The 20,395-nt window shown below is 44.1% G+C and overlaps 1 protein-coding gene and 1 long non-coding RNA gene across 2 annotated transcripts; one reads left to right on the top strand and one right to left on the bottom strand.

Annotated features, from left to right (window-relative positions):
• Positions 1-10,741: 10,741 nt before the first annotated feature.
• On the bottom strand, positions 10,742-12,272 carry LOC123056094 (tuberculostearic acid methyltransferase UfaA1-like). The gene is made up of 7 exons (XM_044479834.1): positions 12,219-12,272; positions 12,100-12,170; positions 11,919-12,012; positions 11,542-11,678; positions 11,357-11,437; positions 11,122-11,239; positions 10,742-10,786 (listed from the first exon to the last, which is right to left on the bottom strand). The coding sequence occupies exons 1-7, from the start codon at positions 12,270-12,272 to the stop codon at positions 10,742-10,744; spliced, it is 600 nt and encodes a 199-aa protein (XP_044335769.1).
• A 78-nt stretch (positions 12,273-12,350) lies between these two features.
• Positions 12,351-19,051, top strand: LOC123055108 (uncharacterized). Its single transcript, XR_006426525.1, has 5 exons — positions 12,351-12,812; positions 13,023-13,169; positions 14,054-14,165; positions 17,446-17,507; positions 18,500-19,051. It is a non-coding gene; the product is annotated as an uncharacterized lncRNA (long non-coding RNA).
• The last annotated feature ends 1,344 nt before the right edge of the window (positions 19,052-20,395 follow it).

Consider the following 20,395-nt stretch of genomic DNA (forward strand, 5'->3'; position numbering starts at 1 on the left):
TAGAGGCGCCGGCGCCCGGGCACACCCGCCACGTCGGACCCGGCCCACGCTGGCCCACCCGACCCCAAATAAAATCCTCCACATCCGCTCGCCGGACCAAACGCTAGCCACTTCACTCCCCTCCGCCACCCAACCTCGTCTCCGGCTCCTTCCGGCCGTCTCCAGCATGGCGGGCAGCGGACGAGTCCTTCACCTCCAGATCCGTCGATCCCGAGCTCATCCCGCGTGGCCCCGAGGAGGAGATGGCGGTCCGGCTTGCGCTACACCTTGCCCGGGAGGAGGCCTGTGGACGGCTGCGCTCGGACTCCATCCGTCGGGAATTGCGTTCGCCCAAATGGGCCATGGATCCGACGCTAGGCTGGCCGTAGCTGCCTCGCCGGAGGCCGTGCGGTCCGTCTGGCGTCCGAACGCGCTGGCGGATGCGCAACCCCTCCGGTGGCGCGCCGATATTGGGGCCGCACCATCGTCCCACGAGGCCATGGACGCGGGAGGCGGCGACGGACGTCGACGTACGAGGCAGGGGCGCGGGAGGCGGCGGCGGACGTCAGCGAGGCGGAGTCACATTCTCCGGCGACCCATATGGCCCATCAGTCCGGGCGCCGCAACCGCGTCGTGGTTGACGTCGGCGGCTCGTCCCCGGACGGATCCATCATCGATCTGACATCCACCGGCACCGTTCGGGTTCCGGTCTCCGACGAGGAGGAGTAGGGCATGGGAGACGGCGGGGCCTAGAGTCCCGTGAGCCAGCTCGTGTCCCATGCCCTATCCTACCTTGTCGGCGACTAGACAAACACTTTGAAGAGTGCAGTCGGCCGCCGGACATGGCCAGGGATGAGCCGGGCGAGCGGGGAGCGGAACTGGACGAGCTCCGCGTAGATTAGGTTTCACATTGCATGTAATAATATGGATTTGAGGTTTCTAATTTGAGGTATCCGGATGTGGAATGCGGTTTTTGAGGGGGTGACCGGTCACTGTCCGCGGACACGCCCGGGCGCGTCCACGGGCGTTTGAGGGGTCGGATTTGCCAAGTCCGGCTGTAGATGCTTTAAGGAAAGATATGATCTCATCCAAGGGCTCCTCAAACCAATCCCTTGTTGCTGAAAATTTCGCTAACCTAGCAAGTTCATGGACAATCTTATTCGCTTCCCTATTACAATTTACAAAACTGTAATAGAAAATCACAAGCCAAAAAATAGCAGTCATTGAAAATTGACGTCCCTCCCGCAGACTGCCCTCCATTCTTCATGGTATCAATGACTTTCATATTATCCGAATTAATAACAAGATGATTGCAACCCGCTTTTTGTGCAAGAGAAATGCCAAATTTTAGAGCCAACACTTTAGGTGTCAGAACGTCAGCACACCAATCAATCTTCCAATTTCCGGCAACAATGAGTTTTCCTTTGTCATCTCTGAGTAAAGCGCCCTTTCCCTCAGCAAATCATGAACGAAAGAAGCGTCTACATTTAACTTGACAAAACCCATAAGGCCTTGTACAATGGGAGATGCTTAGGCAGGTGCTTAGAAAAATAAACCGGATTTTTCTGAAGCACCGGTGCCTATTTCTATAGGAGAGACGCTTAATTAAGCGTCTACCCTTTACAAATAAGCACCGGTGCTTAAGGAAATCCTGATTTATTTCTCTAAGCACCTCTCCTAAGCACCTCCCATTGTACAAGGCCTAAAAGGTCTGCTCCACCCCCTTTTTTACTTATAGCATTAGGGGACTAAGCATTGACAAAATTTGCCGTTATAGCACGAACCCCATAGACGTCTGGATTGTAGATTGAGACATTGTTTTATGAACCAGCTTACGTCTATCCCACTATCAGGTGGTTATGGCAATCAATTCATGAACATTCTGCATACCCATACTAGGTAAATCTTTTTTCTTTTTGAGAGCCAAACTAGGTAAATCTTGATCTGGCATAGTGAATAAGAATTCGAAGAACACCTAAACTCCCGTATCACCTTATATTCTCTCGTGAGTCTATGTGTGTGTTGTACGTGCGTGTGTGCCTTCGTTTTTTTGTTTTTTTTTTGCTTTGTGTGTGCATGTGTATGTTAGTGTGTGTGTGCGCGCGCGCTCCCGCGTGCGTGCATGCTGGGTGTGCGGCGTGTGGTATGTATGATGTATGTATGTGGTCATGCTTGTGTGCGATTACCAGTGTTTGTGTTCCTCACTATACCAACGATTGATGCAATTCAGCTTCGACGTGCTCGTGTCGTGTGTGCGACGTATCGCGTCAACATGAGATAAGACGATTAATCTTTAACATATATACGTGCAAGTACAACAAATATATGTGCAAATCGTACTATTGTCTGGAAATTGCATTGTTAAATGCTTGTCGTTGCATATTGTGAAAATGTGCAATTTATGTGGTTTTCGTCATAATTTGTTTGAGTCTTTATTGTTCTTTCTTATTGTAGAGTAACCAGAAGATACTTCACGTGCAGTTGCGGAGATTGGTTGCAATATTATTTTTTATGAGACTTTATGGTTTGAAACATCAATATATGAATGAATAATATGAGAGTTGGAACAAAAAATGTATGTAATTTGTTTTAATTGTTGAAAATGGTCCTTTACACATGCATGTTTGTATTTTTTTTTTTACAATGCATATTTGCATTTCGATACGGGTATTTTCCGTTCATTTTGCACGTCGATGTGGCATGTGTGCTTATTGAGAGAAATAAATTACGAGGATTGAGATGACACGCGTGCATGTTGAAAGAAATAGGTCAATGAGGATCGTCTGCTTTTTGTAGTAGAGAAGTGATGGTCGAATATTCGGCTCCCGAGCTTATCTACACCCTGTGAAAAGTAAATTCAAATAAAATACTAGAAAAATTCAAAAAAAAAACTAAGAATATTTATGGCGAAACATGCTTGAATGTGTGATGTCCGTGCCAAGTTTCAGCTAATTGGGACATCTAAGTAGCTATCAACAAAAAAATCAGCTCCAAACAGTCCAAAAGAGTAAACCTTTTCACATACCTCAAATTTGTCTGTTTTGCTGAGAGCTCGTCAGATGTTCAAATGCGCTGAATTTTCGCATGGACATCACGAACACACACATCTTTCACCACAAAAAATTTGGGATTTTTAAAAGTTTTGCGAATTTATTGTTCACTCGGGAGCCAAAACACCACGTCCAATGAAGGTCATCTACTTAGTTTACTATATAGAATACTAGTGCCTTTAATACATTTTTCTAACTTAAAAATATTCCTTAGAAAAATATGTTTTCGACTAGGTAATTGCCTGTGTGCAACCGGTATAAATATTGTAGTATGTTCGTCTGTAATTTACAGATTCTATAAATAAATAAAGTCTTTGCGATGACCTATCCATGATTTAACTGTGTAAATACGTTTTAGGATTTCATTTGATAAATACTTATATTTTGTAAAATAATGTTGGCTTACCAAAAAACTTAATTTTACATGATAAGTTAATAAAAGGCGAGGTAAAAAAATAAAGAGAGAAAGAAATGAAATCCTAAAAGTAGGAAGGACGAGGACGAGGATGAGGCGGACGAGAGAACCTAGGAAGAGATGTTCTTTTTTGTTATTTCAGTCGCCCACATGTAATATCATCTATCTCAACAAGGAAATTATCTTGTTATTTTCTTTGAACATAGTACAGACGCAAACGCTCATACATACACGCATACAGTCATCCTTATAAATGCACACACGCGCACCCTATTCATATGAGCACCTCCGAGAGACTGGGCCGGCATATCATCTTCAGATTTACGAAGTCACTGTAGGTGCCCCGTTGTCGATGGAAACATTTTCTCCTAAATGAAAGCGCATCGCCGGAAATTCTGAAATAAATTTAAAAATAATGCGAGCATCAGGAGGTGATACGTACGTGTTCACGAGGACTGTCGGTCGATCTGTCTGCACGCGGTTGACCCTCTTAATCAAGCATGGCTGCTACCAGTGCACTGACAGGATCATGCATATGCATGCAGGCGAGTGCACAGTACGTATTGACGGCCGCTTTCACGCACCGTCGTGCATCCATTTTAACTTTGTTTTTTTGCCATTTATGGTACGTCGTCATGCATGACGTGATGTGATGTGATCCTCTGAGCCGGCCGGCGGCAGCGGGCCTGCTTCTGCTTTCACCTCGGTTTAGGTGGCCGCTGGCGGACACGAGATCGCGCGGCAGCGGTCGGAAGGCTCTGCGGCGCCGCTCGCGCCTCGAGGCGTTGGGTTGGTGGCTGCTGGCTGGTGGACGGCCGGGGATGCCTAGGTGGCTGCTCCGCGGTTTCAATGGCGGTGCTTGTGCTTTAAGGGCATCTTCAACCGTTCGTATGTTAGTTTGTTGGTAAAATATGCCATGTCATCAACTAACACCTTAATATACAACAACTTCAATGAGTTGTATCTAGTTTGTCCAATAGGATGTGAAATAATAAATAAGATGCTCTCTCATTTTACATTGGAGCTTGTGCAAAAACCTTTCTCTCTTCCCTCATTTATTTTATGACACATCATCAAAAATCCTATGTGGCAAAGTTTACCAACAACTATCTTACAACCATTGGAGATGCCCTAAGAGTATTAAGGCCGGGCGCCCTATATCATCTCATACGTCCGGGCAGGCTGTTCGGTCACTGATCGGTCACAAAATACCGACCCAATCAGAGCTCTCAAATGTGCCTTAAACGCTCAGGCTAACCGGCACCCCTCATATCTGTCTCAAATGTAGGGCGGATATGAGGCGGTCCGGGCACGCCCGGGCGCGTCCGCCAGGTCCGCCCAACCACCACTGGTCCACCCCGACCCCACAAAAAACCCCGTCCGGCAGAAACTCTATCTCACTCCGCTCCCCTCCCCTCCCCGACGCTCCCATTTTCTCAATCTGCCAAATGCCTAGCGCCGGCGAGCATGTCCAGCACCGGCAACCACTCCGACGGCAGCTCCGGAGACGAGGAGGAGTTGGCGCTCCATATGGCGCTCGAGGGTCAATACGGGCGACAGCTCCGGGTCCGGTGCGACGCCCCCTGTCGCCCGTCGTGGCAACACCGATGCCGGCGCCGACCCTTATTCCCACCCCGCGCGCGGATCTGCGAGGCCTGTCCGATCTGCTTCTCCTGCCAGACGGCCTCCTCCACCTCCGACCGCCGCTCCGCGCGGGCAGCACTGGGTTCTAGTGCCCGCTCAGCCGACGTTGTGGATGCGGACTCCGGAAACGGAGGCACGAGCTGCCCACCGCGAGAGCAGAGGGCAAGGGAGATGGCGGGCAGGTCCCATGGGTCTGCGCAGTTCGCCCGCCGCCGCCGGGTACCCGACGAGGAGGACCGTCTCTTCGAGTGGGGGTGCCGGCGGTCACTGACTGAGGCGGAGACGAAGGCCCGATGGCTCCGGAGGCTCAATGCCAAACAGCTCCGGCTCGGCATTGAGCAATCCGTACGGGAGGGGGCCGAGGCGGCGAGGGTGGCCAAGGTGAAGCGCAAGCAAGACCGCATCATCCGGCGCTTGCAAGGCTACATCGTCATCTCCGATTCCTCCTCCTCCGACGGGTCTGACGGCTCCGACGTGGACCCACCTCCTGCCGCGGACTCCTATAGCCGCGCCGGCGACCGAAAGGGCAAAGGGCCGACGAGGAAGTGGTGAAGATCCGTCTTTATTTCAAGTTTTTAGTTGTAGTTTGAACTTGTCCGACGTATTATGTGTATTATGTGAACTTTGGTTATCTTCCCATGATCAGTTGTGATCTTTTGATGAACTGATTGTGCATTTGTATGTCCGCTCATGATCCACATAGTTTTTTCAATGTTGCATGGTTCGGTATGAATATAGGGGGCGGAATATGTGATACATGGGTGTGTGAAAGCGCGGATATAGGGAGTGCCTGGTCAGCTGGCGTTTGAGTGGCCGGATTTGCTGAGTCCAGCGGTAGATGCTCTAACATTGCGGTGTTGGATTGGCGGTGCAGTATTCACTGTTTAACGTGGTTCCGGTTCGTCGGTGCAGTGAAGATGGAGTTCAACCTGCGTTTTGTAGATTGTCAGTGGCTCTCCATCTTGAAAACCACTGCGGGGTATTTCAGCCGGTCCCGCACACCATCCTAAAAACGATTGCGGGGTATTTGGAACGCATAAATCTTGGAAACGGTTGTGGGGTATTTGGAACGCACTTCATCCTGAAAACGATTTCTCGCGAGCACACTATTTTTCCCTCCCACTTTTTTTAATCATCCAGGCCCCGCCGCACCCCATCACCGTAGCATCGTCTTGTGACTGCTTTCGATCGTCTGAACCATGCAGACGTCGCCATGGACACCACCTCAACCATCGGGGTCCCGATCTGTCGGTTTGTAGTCGGATCCCACAACTTCAATAGTTGATATACTTTCCGCACCTTTGATTGCCGTCCAACATGGCCCAAGCCAGCACCTCGGCCACCCTGCGGCGACGAGGTGGAAAACCCTATGCAGCCGCATGTAGGCACCGGCCCCTCCCCGCCAGTGCCGCAACGATCCTCAACGAATAGACCGAAGAAGACAACGAATTGTCGCGCACAAAGTTCCTTTGTAGCTCAGGCTACATGAAACCTCTTATCCTCAACCCTTCAGCCTTGCTTTGAGATCCGTACTCTCCAACTAACTTACAACAAGATGATTTCTCTTTTTTGTTTCTCTAAAATGGAACAACATATGAACTTCAAACTTTACAGATCGAACAAACATTAGAACATCAATGTGTGAAAAAACTTTCAGATTTTTTGGTCTGATATAAATATAGAAAATGAGATTTTGTTTGACTAAAAATATTATTTTAAGTATTTAAAATGCAAGAAAAAATCTGAAAGTTTTTTCCTAGATTGTAGTTAGAATGTATTGTTGTTCTGCAAAATTTGAAGTTTATATGTTGTGGCGTTTGAGAGAAACAAAAAAGACAAATGCGTCTGCACGGATCGCGATGTAGAAATGGATGGCAAAGATAAGGGGTACCATGTAGCCTGAGCTACAGAAAACCACACTCGCGCCCGATCCTCTTCTTCCTTCGTCCCGGCGGATGGCAAAACTCGGACGCCTTTCCAATCAGACATGGGAGTGGTGACCACCTTGTTTTTGTTTGTTCGGTTGAATGCGGCGTGCCCATAGAAAAATGTTTGTGATTTTGGGGGATCGATGGTGGATGAATCATGTCTTAGAGAGTGCCATTACTCTTGTGAGGGGATGGCAAGAGATTTCTCTTGATGCAGCGAGGGAACTAAATGACCGCCCTCCTAGGGGATGATGAACACACGGAAGAACAGGGTGGTGAGCGCGCTGGGAACATATGATTTTGGAAGCATTCAAAGTGTTTGCATGAAGAAAATGAAGAAGAATGGAGTCTGGCATAATCTTTGTAGTAGGAGAAGCGACATCACTATATCGTCTTGAGAAAGAGGACTAGTGTGAAAAACCTTCTATGTCGTCAACAACTAGGACTATCATAATTAACCCAGAATCTGTTTGCAGCCAGTACTTGTAATGGCTTTCTTTTATTAGAGAGAGTAGTCCAAGTCTCTAAATATCTTGAGGGCCCAAAAACCCAACTCCGCCTTACGTAAAGTTGCTAGCCTCCAAAGCATTATGGTGCATGCACCAAAGCATGCAATATAGCGACACGACGACTCTCTTAGAGTTGATCTAAGGGCTTGTTAGGTGGAGAGGCTCAAAGCTCCAGCGAAGATCTTATTCTCCGATCCTGGTGATGAAGGCACTCAAGGGTGTCTTCCTTTTCTTCGAAGGCATTGTGTACAGTACCTCCTCTTTACTGAATCATGCCCGTTCAGCACGGAGGAGTGATGAAGGTTGTTGGTGTTGCCGAACAGACACTCTCGAGGATTGGTGAGGTGACTGTGCGCGGTTCTAATCGAAAGCTTGTTTTTCAACAGGGTCTATGTCGATGACGACAACATGCATCCACGGACGTCATTTTCCTCCTCCTTGAGACGTTTCCGAAGATCTTTCTGACTAACCCCAAGCAGCGGTCATATGGTGGTTGAGGTCTAGCTAGGGCGACTCTGGTGGGTTCTTTCTCTTCTTTGTACTTCTGTTCTTTGTGGTTTTCATTCTAGTCTCATTCATAAATTGACTATGAACTTTAGTTGTCTTTCATTGTTCGTGTGAAAATGGCAGACCTTCCCTCTTTGAAAATACTCCCTCCGTTTCTTTTTAGTCCGCATATAAGGTTTGGTCAAAGTCAAGCTTTGTAAAATTTGACTAACTTTATATTAAAAAATATAAACATTCACAATATGTAATCAATATTATCAGATGCATCATGAAACGTATTTTCATACTATATAGTTTTATTATTGTAGATGTTCATATTTTCTATATAAAATTTGGTCAAACTTTCTGTAGTTTGACTTTGATCAAATCTTATATGCGGAGTAAAAAGAAACGGAGGGAGTACTACTAACCCTGTTCCATATTAATTGACTCAAATAGACATATCTATTACAATGAATATATCTAGCAATGAAATACGTTTAAGATATATCTATAATAATGAATGTATCTTGCTAGCATTAAAATACGTCTAGATATATATGTTTGAGCGTCAAATTAATATGGGACACGCCTCTAAATGCATCAATTATTACGAGACGGATGGAGTATTACTCAAGCATGTGGGCTACACTGCCTTATGCATGCACACCAGGCGAGGACACGTACGTACGCAGCGTCCACGTGCTACTAGCTAGCTAGCTGTGCTTGATGACAGAGACGAGACGTGTTGGAAGTCGGCACGTAGTCGCCTATCCAGCCAACCATGTCGGCCGCCTGAGACACTGCTGCGCAATGCAAATGGCGACAGTGCATTTGCCGCAGGAAGATGATACAGTGCGTGCCGACGAAAGCGGTCAGTGTCACCACACGCACACATGCTTGAGCATGGACAGCAGGACAGGGCCGCATGGACGACGGCGGCAGGTCGGCGGTCGTCGCAATGTCGTGAACCGGTGCCGGGTCCATCTCCTCCTGCACGCAGTGTGCATGCAGCTAGCGGCTAGCTTCGTTCGTCTTTTCAGTCACGAGGCCTGCCAAAAATCTTGTGGTACAGCTTGCTCGATCGGTCTCAGCTAGAATCACGCCGGCCCATAGGCACATGATGCACCAATCGTCGAGCATTGAAGCGAGCCTGTGTAGATAGATACTGCTATTGGCCTGCAGAACCAGACTCTATCACTCTAGCTTTTAGTTCTCCTGACGCGCTGATCTTGTCGTCATATACTACAGTATGTAAAAAAAAACGAATGATATTTTTTACTGGTATAGTGTCGATTTACTGCTCCTAAGAATTTCTCATTGGGTTGCATGAACGACGCTGGAAAGAAATACAACAAATGTATGACCGAAAAGATGGCGGGTGGCGAGGGCCGGGTTGATGGCGACTGAAGCAAGCGTGCCGGAGCAATGTGTTGGTCCGGAGCAATCCTTATTAATCGAGGTAACTGTAAGAGAGGAATAGAGAGGAAATTGGTGACATTGTTGATGTATTGCTTGAGCCTCGTGGGCAAGGAGTACATGATCACCTTGAAATATAAGACAAGACAGAATAAATCCTACGGTATCCTATCTTTCCTAACTAATCACGATGCTCAGCATCCCCCGCAGTCACAACGGTAGTGACGCGGACGGTGAGAATGGAGAAGAATCCGAAGGTAAACGGCAGACATCCCCCCTCGGTCATAACGGTCGATGCATCGCGGAAGTCGTGACTGGAGTGGAAACTGACGAGGTTGCTCATGCAAGACACATGATGCACCAATCGTCGAGCATTGAAGGAAGCGCGTGTAGATAGATACTGCTATTGGCCTGCAGAACCAGACTACTCTAGCTTTTAGGCCGACTCCACAAGGCACGACCCCAAACGGACATCCGTTTTGTTCAGATTTTGTCCGTTTGAGGATGGCAATGAAGCGTGCAGTTATGTTTAAAGAAAGAAAAAAAAAGGTCCTAGCGCAGTTTGTGTTGTAAATGGTTCGGTTCCGTCGTCTATTCATAGAGTTGGACAGTTGGTTCTGTTTTTAAAGAAAAAGAGCAACGGGTAGGAACAGGGGAAAGATGGCAAGCATATCGTAGCCCTTGGCTGCATGTTTTGGATGGTCAGATTAGGGCCAACTGCTTAAGTTGCAGTGGTAGTTGTAACGTGTCCCTGCACCTGATTTGATCTATCTGCGGTAGATGCAAGTTAAATGCATAGAATGATAGAACCACCACTTATGTGCTTGTAACCACTGGTCATCCCAGTGTTATGTATGGTGTGAGCAATTCATGCATGTTTTCTTTTGATCTATTTGGTTTCTTTTCTTTTTCTTGTATGGTGTATGGGGCATTCTGTCTAAAAAAACATGCATGTGGTACCCCATATATAAGCATAACAAACTATCTTCATGACTAGTGGTAGAACATGGTAATTAGAAACATCCATTCTCTCCCATAACCAACATCACAAATGTCAAACATGGAAAAGATCGAAAACTACAATCAAGGACATCAACTCTTTCTGATACAATTATCAAATTCTAGTAACCAGGCTAATGTAGCACTTGCAAACACATGCAAGTTTATTGATAGATAATACACTGCCATGAAAACTAAACATTTCATGATTAAAACAAGATAGATCACCAAACCACCTGATTAGGCTGCCCGTATGAGCAAGCCATTTCAGGCCTGACTTATTAATGGAGAAGGATAAGTTGGCTTTAGCCATCAAGGCAGGCCTAGCCGACGGTTGCCTGGACGAGAGAAAACAACCTGCATGCAGTATATATATATCAGCCAGTCAGACATCACAATCAGTGCCTGAAAGGTGAAGGCTCAGACCTAATTATTTTGGCAATATCTTGAAACTTTTACCACTAATATTTTAATTTGATATGTAAAAATCACATATTTAGGTCTTCCCAAGAAAACACTGTCACCATTTAAATTTTTATTAATTTCATCATTTATTGCACTGAAAATAAATGGTTGCTGTATTGGGGAGCCTGCTGATTTCCAGTCATATTTTTAAGATCCGAGGGAGTATATGACTTCCATTTGTCTGGAAATAACATAGGTAAATATATAGAAAGAGCATGTATACATACATAAATACGTATCTGGTAATCTCCAACTGCTCGTGACTTGAAACCAGCCGCAGAGTATATGAGGTAAAACTCCCATATACGGATGAACTTCTCATCAAAGCTCAGTTCCAAAACTTGACTGCAAGAAAACGAAAGCAGTAAGAAATTAATACTAACTGAACAACCAACTGTAACAATATATGTATATAATCGTCACAGCAGCATTCTTCTATAGTGAATGACAAGTGATACTTACTCCTTGTTGGCCATGAAGTTGTCCCTCCAGTGCATCAGAGTTGTGTAGTAGTTGGGCCCAATATTCTCGACATGCTCTATGCTGTACCCAGTGCGCAACAAGATTAGGTAGGGTTTAATGGATGGAGATCCAGCAATGACCATGAAGTAACCAATCAATCACCGATCGATTGATGTAAAACGTGCCTGAACCTTGATGACGTGGTAATGGCAGACATTACACGGGCCAAAGAAGGAATGCAACCGCCAGGGAATATGTATTCTTTGACGAAGTGTGGCCTTCTTCTGTATTGCTCGTACCGTTCCTCTGCAATTGAGATGAACTAAACACACATGTATAATAGTTAGTTCATGATCGTGTAAACCTAAGGTCTTGCTTGGATATAGTATATAGTAAGGAGTATCTTTCATTTGGCTTTCTGCCAAATCCAAAAGAATAAGGCCTAATATTTGTTCTTTATGCACCAAAAGGAAGGCATATACTACTTAGTTGTGGTTCTTGATGACAGTGGAATTCAGCCGTGAAATCGTTTTGAAATATACTTAGTTGTTGATGTACTAACCTGGAGGACCAATATGCCATCTTCAGCCAAGTAAGACTCACAGCAGGCAAAAAATTCGTCCATGTATTCATGGCCAACATGTTCGATCATTCCACTGATTCAGACCAGAGGAATACGTAAGTATAATCACGCACACGGGTGGTGTCGAAGTCACAAAACGCATCCATAATATAGTACTTACCAGCTTATGATAGCGTCATACTTGTAAGGTGGTATTAGGCGATAGTCACACAACAGAAAAGTTATGTGGTCCTAAAAATTAATAGCAATAGATAGTAGAATTGTTAGCTAGGATTTCACCTTGCCGAAGCTGGGGACAAAAGAAATACTACTCCCCCCTGTTCCAAAATGCATGTCGTTTAACGATTTGGCGTACAAAATTTCCTAGGCTACGAAATTTCCTGAGTTTCCCATTCTACCCCTGCCGACCGACACGTTCCCCTCTCTCTCTCTCGCCCGACGCCGCCCACCACTCGTTCCCCACCACTCGTCTCTCTCTCGTGCGCGACGCCGTCCTCTCCCCGTCGATGTGCCCACTCGCCGGCATCTTGCTCCGCACCGTCGCCTAGCTCACCGCTCCCCACGCATCGCTGCCTAGCTCACCGCTCCCAACGCGCCACCCTCTCAAACTCCGGCAATGCACTGCTGGGCGAGGAGTAGATGCAGAAAGCTGCCATTTTTATGCGCCGGCAACGCGCTGCTGGGCGAGGAGGAGGCGCGCGCTGGCGCTAGATCTGAGTGTGTTGGCGCTCGATCTGCTTTGTGGAGAGGCATGAAGGAGGCGTTGAAGCGGAGCCGGAGCGGCACCGGCGCGGGCGTGAAGACGGCGACAGTAGGAGCTGGAGCCCGAGCAGGTGGAGGTGGAGCCGCATCTGGACCTTGTACTGCATGAAGGTCTGACCCCGTCTCCTCTTTGATGGAACAGATTCTTCTTCTTCTTCCCTTTGAACAAGACCTTTGAACTTGATAACCGGCCGGCCGCAGTAGATGGGTTGAATTTGGGTGTCTGGTAACTGTAGCTTGTTTTCCTCTCACCATGGGGCTGGGTAAACTGTAGTTATTAGTTAAACTTCCCTGATTTGTTTTCCTCTTCGATTTGGCCAGATGGATGGAGTAGAGAGCCTAGAGGCTAGAGTAGGAAAGAGCCTTGGACAGGAGCCATGGACAGCGCATGACAGAGCCATGGACAGTGCAGCATCACAAACTTCATTCCGGTAGAGCCTGATGCAGCGCAGCATCACAACCTTGATGGTAAACTTTGTGTACACATCTTGGTAAACTTTGTTGTGTTGTGCCAAGAGTAGATTCATGTACTGTTCTTTCCTGTAGTGGAGCTAATTTTGTGTCTTTGTTAATATTCTCATGAACTTCTGTAGCTTCTCTTACCTAGTCTTGGTCATGAATCTGCAGCTTCACCTGGTTACCTTGTGCTGCAATTTTTGTTATAAAGTGCTAAACTGGTATTGAGCTCAAGTAGCTATGCTCGTACACTGAACCCTGAACATTACACTATGTTTATGGATATTGAACTGGACTGAACCAGAGTGCTCTTTTCCTCAAAAACTTTATTCAAAAGAATCCAAATTTCTGTGAGTATCGATATACTGTGATTTCTGTGAGTATTTACAATTAGTAAAAAGGTAGTGACATGTGAAATCGAGCCAAAAGCAAAATGCGTTCAATTTTTTCATCAAAATTCCTCAAAAAATTGATTGAATTTCTCTCAAATCCAGAAAACAAAACTTAAGAACCCTGGGCTGAAATCAGGTTATATCGCGAATGGCATTAGTGTTTCTAATCATATCTCTAACCTGAATATGGCTCTTATTGCTTAAACTGAAGCTGCAGTTGTTCGACCATTAGGAAAAGAGATCAATTACTTGTTGGTTCTCGCCTCTTTATCCACCACAAATTTTTGTCCTGCAGAAAGGACTTCCCTATGCTGCAAAATAAACAACATGAGATCAATCTTTCATACTGACAATGAGAAACAACAAATCATTGGATTGATCAAACTTGTCCTGAATAAAAAAAATCATTGAAACTTATTCTCATGAAGCTTCTGTAGCTTCTTTTAAAAGTTGTCGTCTATAGCTTCTGTTAACTTGTCTACTGAAACTCCTTGCATGGTGAAGGAAGGAGGCCAGGCCATGAAGAAAAAAGCTCCTGCCCATATCGATTCAAGAGGAGAGGAGGGCCATGGAGGGAGAAGCCTGCTGCTGCAATACCTACCTTGTCGTCCTCATGGTATTCTCTAACTTCTCATGAAGTTTGTGTAGCCTTCTGTTACTCATGAAGCTTCTGTATCCTTTGTTACACATGAAGCTGTAGCTTCACTATCTTCTTTAGCTTCTGTAGATTAACAAAGAAGTTTCTCATGAATTCATCACTATGAATCTTCTCATGAAGCTTCTATTACTCCCAACTTCTGTAGCTTCAGCTTCAGAGTAGCTTGTTAATCTTGCAGTTCCCTTGCTAGTCATGAATGTTCATTGCTTTGGCGAGGGAAATTCTGTAGCTTAGTCGTGGTGCAGCTTCTGTAGTTTTATTAAACTTCAGAAAAATTGTCTTAGGTCTGCATGTGCTTCTTCAGAAAATTGAAAATTTAGTGTGTGTACCTTCTGTACTTATGCAAGTGCAACTTCTGTTACTCCAACTTCTCAAGAGAGGAGTAGTTTTGTTAGGAATTGTCTTAGTCAAGAATGTGCAGCTTTAGTATCTGAAAATATTTAGTGATTGACTGAAGTTTTGTCTGAAATGAAGTTGTAAATCTGGAGTCAAAATTTGTCAAAATTAACTGAAGTTTTGTCAAAATTTGAAGCATATTTTCTCACCTCTGGTAAGTTTCAGTAATATTCAATGTACTATAATTGTTGGACATTACAGCAATTTCAGTTGTTGTTAACTGCTGTAGCATTAGGAGTAGTTTTACTGCAGTACAAGCATTAGGAGTACTGTAAATGGAGTGCTTGCATTAAGAGTATCTTCCAGTTTCCTCTCTCTCTCTCCAGATTTTTGGTAGTGATATCCTAGAGATTTGTAGTGATCTCCTCTAGCTTCTGTAGCTTCTTTCACTAATGGAGTACTCCTCTTTCTCTCTCCTGTTCTCTTCTTTCTTTCTTCTTGGAGTGCTTGATTATTTTCCAGTTCCCTCTCTTCTCTTCTCTCTTCTCTCTCTCTCTCTCTCTCTCTCTCTCTCTCTCTCTCTCTCTTCCAATGCCCTCTCCTCTTATCTCTTAATTAAACAAAAATGATCACACAAATGATGCACTCCACACAAAATTAAATGAAAATTTTCAAACAAAAATGATCATATATATGGAGTAAAATCCAGTCCATAGAAGCCTTTTGCAAACATATGGAGTAATTTCACATGGGGTTTTCCGAAAATGATCATACAAATGATGCACTCCACACAAGTCTCTTCTCAAGGAGTTGCATATACTCCACACAAGCCTCATCTCTAGGGTTTACATATACTCCACACAAACAAGTAGTTACACATACTCCACACAAATAATCACAAGCATCTTAACAAGCAACTCAAGCATCTCAACAAGCAACTCCTCAAGCATCTCAACAAGCATCTTGATAAGCATCTTAACAAGCAACTCCTCAAGCATCTCGACAAGCAACTCCTCAAGCATCTCAACAAGCATCTCGACAAGCATCTCAACAGGCAACTCCTCAAGCATCTCGACAAGCAACTGCTCAAGCATCTCAACTAGCATCTCAACAAGCAAATCCTCAAGCATCTCAACAAGCAACTCCTCAAGCATCTTAACTAGCATCTCCACAGGCAACTCCTCAAGCATCTCAACAAGCATCTCGACAAGCATCTCAACAGGCAACTCCTCAAGCATCTCGACAAGCATCTCGACAAGCATCTCAACTAGCATCTCAACAAGCAAATCCTCAAGCATCTCAACAAGCAACTCCTCAAGCATCTTAACTAGCATCTCCACATGCAACTCCTCAAGCATCTCAACTAGCATCTCGACAAGCATCTCCTCAAGCATCTCGACAAGCATCTCAACAAGCAACTCTCTCCATTATCCCAAGATTGTGCAGGGCATTTGCATATACCTCTCGAGGGCATGTAAGTCTTGGAGGTAGCATCCCAAGGTTCTCTAGCCTTTCCTTGTTCGCATGGGGTATTTTATACCTATTGGCCCCCGCATAGTTCAGGATTTCAATCATGCAAGCTTGTAGAGATAGGAAAACTCTGTTCAACTTGTAAACCTCACAGTTTTCAAATTCATCTAGCACACCCTTGATAAGATCCTGAAGCGTTCTAGGGCTTAGACAATCTGTTAGAGATTGCAACGAGTTGAAGAACCCAAGGTCAAGGCCATTTAGATCAGGGCTATTGGCAGGTTGTTGAATTAGTCTGATATCGAGTCCAGTTCTTTGCACAGCTGCTACAAATTTTGGGTCGTTAGGCAAGATATGAGGCTTAGCGTTGTCTTGTTGTATATAGATGGTTTTCCCAACATCATTCTCAAGCCAAGATGCTTGTATTGCTGGCAGTAGGTTCTCTATCATGAACTCTCTCATTACTTGCCTGTTGACTTCTATGGACTTTGTCTCCAATGTTCCTCTGGGCCTGTTGTCGCTTCTCCTCTGAGCCGGAACTTCTTTCACAAACGTCCAAATTCCAATTTTTCCAGAGAAGGTCACATTTCCTTCATTATCCCACCTTGGCCTAGCAACAGCTGTCAAGAACATAACCTTTCCAATACAACTGCTGTTTTGCAGAGTTCTCGTAGGCTCTTCCTCCCCATACAGCAGATAATAGTTCCTTTTTTTCTTGGTCATATATAACCATTTCTCATCAATATGAATAATGTTGTGCATGGTCTTGAATTTTGGCCTTTCAGTTTGTGTTGTTGTCTCATCGAGCATTGACAAGCAAAATTTCATTCTATCCTTCTTGTTCTTTTCATTCAGAGCTGGCTTCAAACAGTTTGTATGCCTCTTTATCAACTTCAGCATGAACTTCCGGTGGAGTGTCGTAGGGCTGCACCCGAGTTGCCAGGCAAGTGACCTGATAGTAGACCTCCTATTCAGTGGGATGGTAGGGATTTGCTCTAGATTGATCTTTCGGCTTTCTTCCACAATTTCCTTTCCTCTGACTTGAAACATCTACGTCCAGACCTTCAGCAATTTGCTCCATCGCTTTCTTCCAAATTCTTTGTATATTCCAAACACCCACTCCAAAGAAATCAGCAATATTTTTCTTGTCATCTCTCTTAAACTTTCCCCCTCTACTCATGCACAATGTATGCATTACAACATAAGCAACATATGTTTGCTTGTCATCTAGGATATCCCTTTTCTGAACTGCTTGCTCAACACCTGCACAAAGAAAATATATGATCAAATGGAGTACAACAATGCATTTACACAAGTCATTTGAGTCATTTACTCTCTACTCATGATCATTTGAGTCATTTACCTGCATGTTGAACAATTGCATCTCCTACATCTTCATCCATTTCATCTCTTACATCTTCATCTTCTGCAGGTGGGGTGTAGTTGAGGTCTGGGAGATCCATGTTCTCCAGGCAACTGAAAAGAACTTTCAAGGTAAGAGGTTGAACTTTCAAGATGCACACCGGTACATTTTGGAAATGAAAATGATCAATTGGAGCAGTACAACATTATTGCATAGTTTGTTTGCACTATTCTCTTGCTTGCACTGCTTGTTTAACGCTAAATGATCAAATGGAAATGAAAATGATCTTGGAGTAGTTTAGTGTAGGACTTGGAGTAGTACATGAAACTTTTCCTCAAATTGAAATTAACTGAAACTTTAACTGTCAAAATATCCAGCAGGTTCTAGTTGAGGTTCATCAGTAGCAAGTGTAACTATTGTAGTAGCAACTGTAGCAAGTGGAGTATTGATCCTTTCCAAATTAACAATCCAATTTCAGTATCAATGATATTCGCTGCAATAATTTGACAGTACTGCTGAATTTAATTTCCATTTGACTTATGCAAACTGAATTTGACAGTATTGCTGCATCAGTACATTCAGATTCTGTCAAATGATGTAATAAAATCAAGATGTTTGGCCAGGTCTTATTACAATAATAAAATCTCTTATAAATGATGTAAAAATACTCAAATCTCTCCCAGCCAAAAGATGTTTTGTTGGGTCTTATTACAGTACTACTCCAGTCATGAACCTGTTTTTGTTGTGTGTTCTTAGAAAAACAATTTACTCCAGTCTGTTTTCAGTAGCATGACCCTTTAATGAGAAAAAGAACATGTGTAATCCAGATGACAGCATCTTCAGTCTATGATTTTTATTTAAAGTAAATCAACATATCAACAGATGGCAGAGGTTCTTTCAGAATTTATTCTGTCTTTAAATTATTCTGTCTAAATTATTTTGCTCTATTCTTCCCCGTGAATTTAGCTTCTTTTTTCCTTTTACCTCCATGCATTGTTTACTTGATTATTCATTCAGTAAATATTCCATACTTTTACCTCCATTCATTCAGTAAATTATAGAGTATGTTGAGTCATACTCCACCAGATTGTGACTTGTGACCTTGAACGTTTTTTTCCACCAGATTGTTTTAAAGAAGGGCTATTGAAAAAAGATGTGTGAGAGTATTAGTGACTCTCATGTGGGCATGCCGCACTTTTCAGGTAGCAGGTTGATCTCTCAACATTTCTCCATTCAAGTCATTTCCCCTAGTGTTTTTTCGAAGCACTACTGCAGATTGCATACTAAGAATGACCGGAGTATTTTATTTACATCAAATAATGTCAAACAGTTTAGATTGTTCAGTCATACCATAGTGTTTAAAAGTTTGGACATTCTGAAGATTCAAATAAAAATAGACATGTGCACACTTTACTTGATCATGTCGAGTTATAGGTGAAAGAGACCCTCTTATGGGAATAATGAAGTACATAAATGATAGTGAGTTCAAAGTAAGGCTGTTCTGCCGGGGAAACATCCCTCCGGGAGGGGGAAACCATCGCCATCGTCATCACCAACGATCCTCTCATCGGAAGGGGGTCAATCTCCATCAACATCTTCACCAGCACCATCTCCTCTAAAACCCTAGTTCATCTCTTGTATCCAATCTTTGTCCCAAAGCCTCAGATTGGTACCTGTGGGTTGCTAGTAGTGTTGATTACTCCTTGTAGTTGATGCTAGTTGGTTTATTTGGTGGAAGATCATATGTTTAGATTCTTTATGCATATTAATATCCCTCTGATTATGAACATGAATATGATTTGTGAGTAGTTACGTTTGTTCCTGAGGACATGGGAGAAGTCTTGCTATTAGTAGTCGTGTGAATTTGGTATTCGTTCGATATTTTAATGAGATGTATGTTGTCTTTCCTCTAGTGGTGTTATGTGAACGTCGACTAAATGACACTTCACCATTGTTTGGGCCTAGAGGAAGGCATTGGGAAGTAATAAGTAGATGATGGGTTGTTAGAGTGACAGAAGCTTAAACCCTAGTTTATGAGTTGCTTCATAAGGGGCTGATTTGGATCCATATGTTTCATGCTATGGTTAGGTTTACCTTAATACTTCTTTTGTAGTTGCGGATGCTTGCAATATGTGTTAATCATAAGTGGGATGCTTGTCCAAGAAAGGGCAGTACCCAGCACCGGTCCACCCACATACCAAATTATCAAAGTAACGAATGCGAATCATATGAGTGTGATGAAAACTAGCTTGACGATAATTCCCATGTGTCCTCGGGAGTGTTTTCCTTCATATAAGAGTTTGTCTAGGCTTGTCCTTTGCTACAAAAAGGATTGGGCTACCTTGCTGCACCTTATTTACTTTCATTGCTTGTTACCCGTTACGAATTATCTTATCACAAAACTATTTGTTACCTATAATTTCAGTGCTTGCAGAGAAAACCTTACTGAAAACCGCTTGTCATTTCCTTCTGCTCCTCGTTGGGTTCGACACTCTTACTTATCGAAAGGACTATGATAGATCCTCTACACTTGTGGGTCATCAAGACTCTTTTCTGGCACTGTTGCCGGGGAGTGAAGCGCCTTTGGTAAGTGGAATTTGGTAAGGAAAGATTTATATAGTGTGCTGAAATTTACTGTCACTTGTTACTATGGAAAGTAATCCTTTGAGAGGCTGGTTCGGGGTATCTTCACCCCAACCAGTAGAGCAAAGAGTTACTCCTCAACCTACTGAACCTACTGAAAATGTTTACTTTGAAATTCCTTCGGGTATGATAGAGAAATTGCTAGCTAATCCATTTACAGGAGATGGACATTCACTACAAAAAAAAGACACATCCGTGACATTTTGGGCCGAACGAAATTTTTTTCTGTCATACATATGACACTTCTATGACGATAATTGTGACAAAACCCGGTATCATCATAGATGTGGTGGGCTCCTACTTCTATGACAAAAAATCATGACAGAAAATGGGCTTTTCGTCCTGGGCGGGCCGGAGACGCAGCTGCATGACATTC

This window comes from Triticum aestivum, chromosome 2D (assembly GCF_018294505.1).
Source record: "Triticum aestivum cultivar Chinese Spring chromosome 2D, IWGSC CS RefSeq v2.1, whole genome shotgun sequence".
Taxonomy (NCBI): domain Eukaryota; kingdom Viridiplantae; phylum Streptophyta; class Magnoliopsida; order Poales; family Poaceae; genus Triticum; species Triticum aestivum.

Bases quoted from the DNA above. Each gene is read 5' to 3' on its own strand.
- LOC123056094 (XM_044479834.1), bottom strand. From the start codon at position 12,272: ATGCATTTTGGAACAGGGGGGAGTAGTATTTCTTTTGTCCCCAGCTTC. The intron at 12,171-12,218 runs GTGAAATCCTAG...ATTAATTTTTAG, and splicing joins TTGTCCCCAGCTTCGGCAAG to GACCACATAACTTTTCTGTT. The intron at 10,787-11,121 runs GTATGTATACAT...TACTGCATGCAG, and splicing joins ATTACCAGATACGTATTTAT to GTTGTTTTCTCTCGTCCAGG.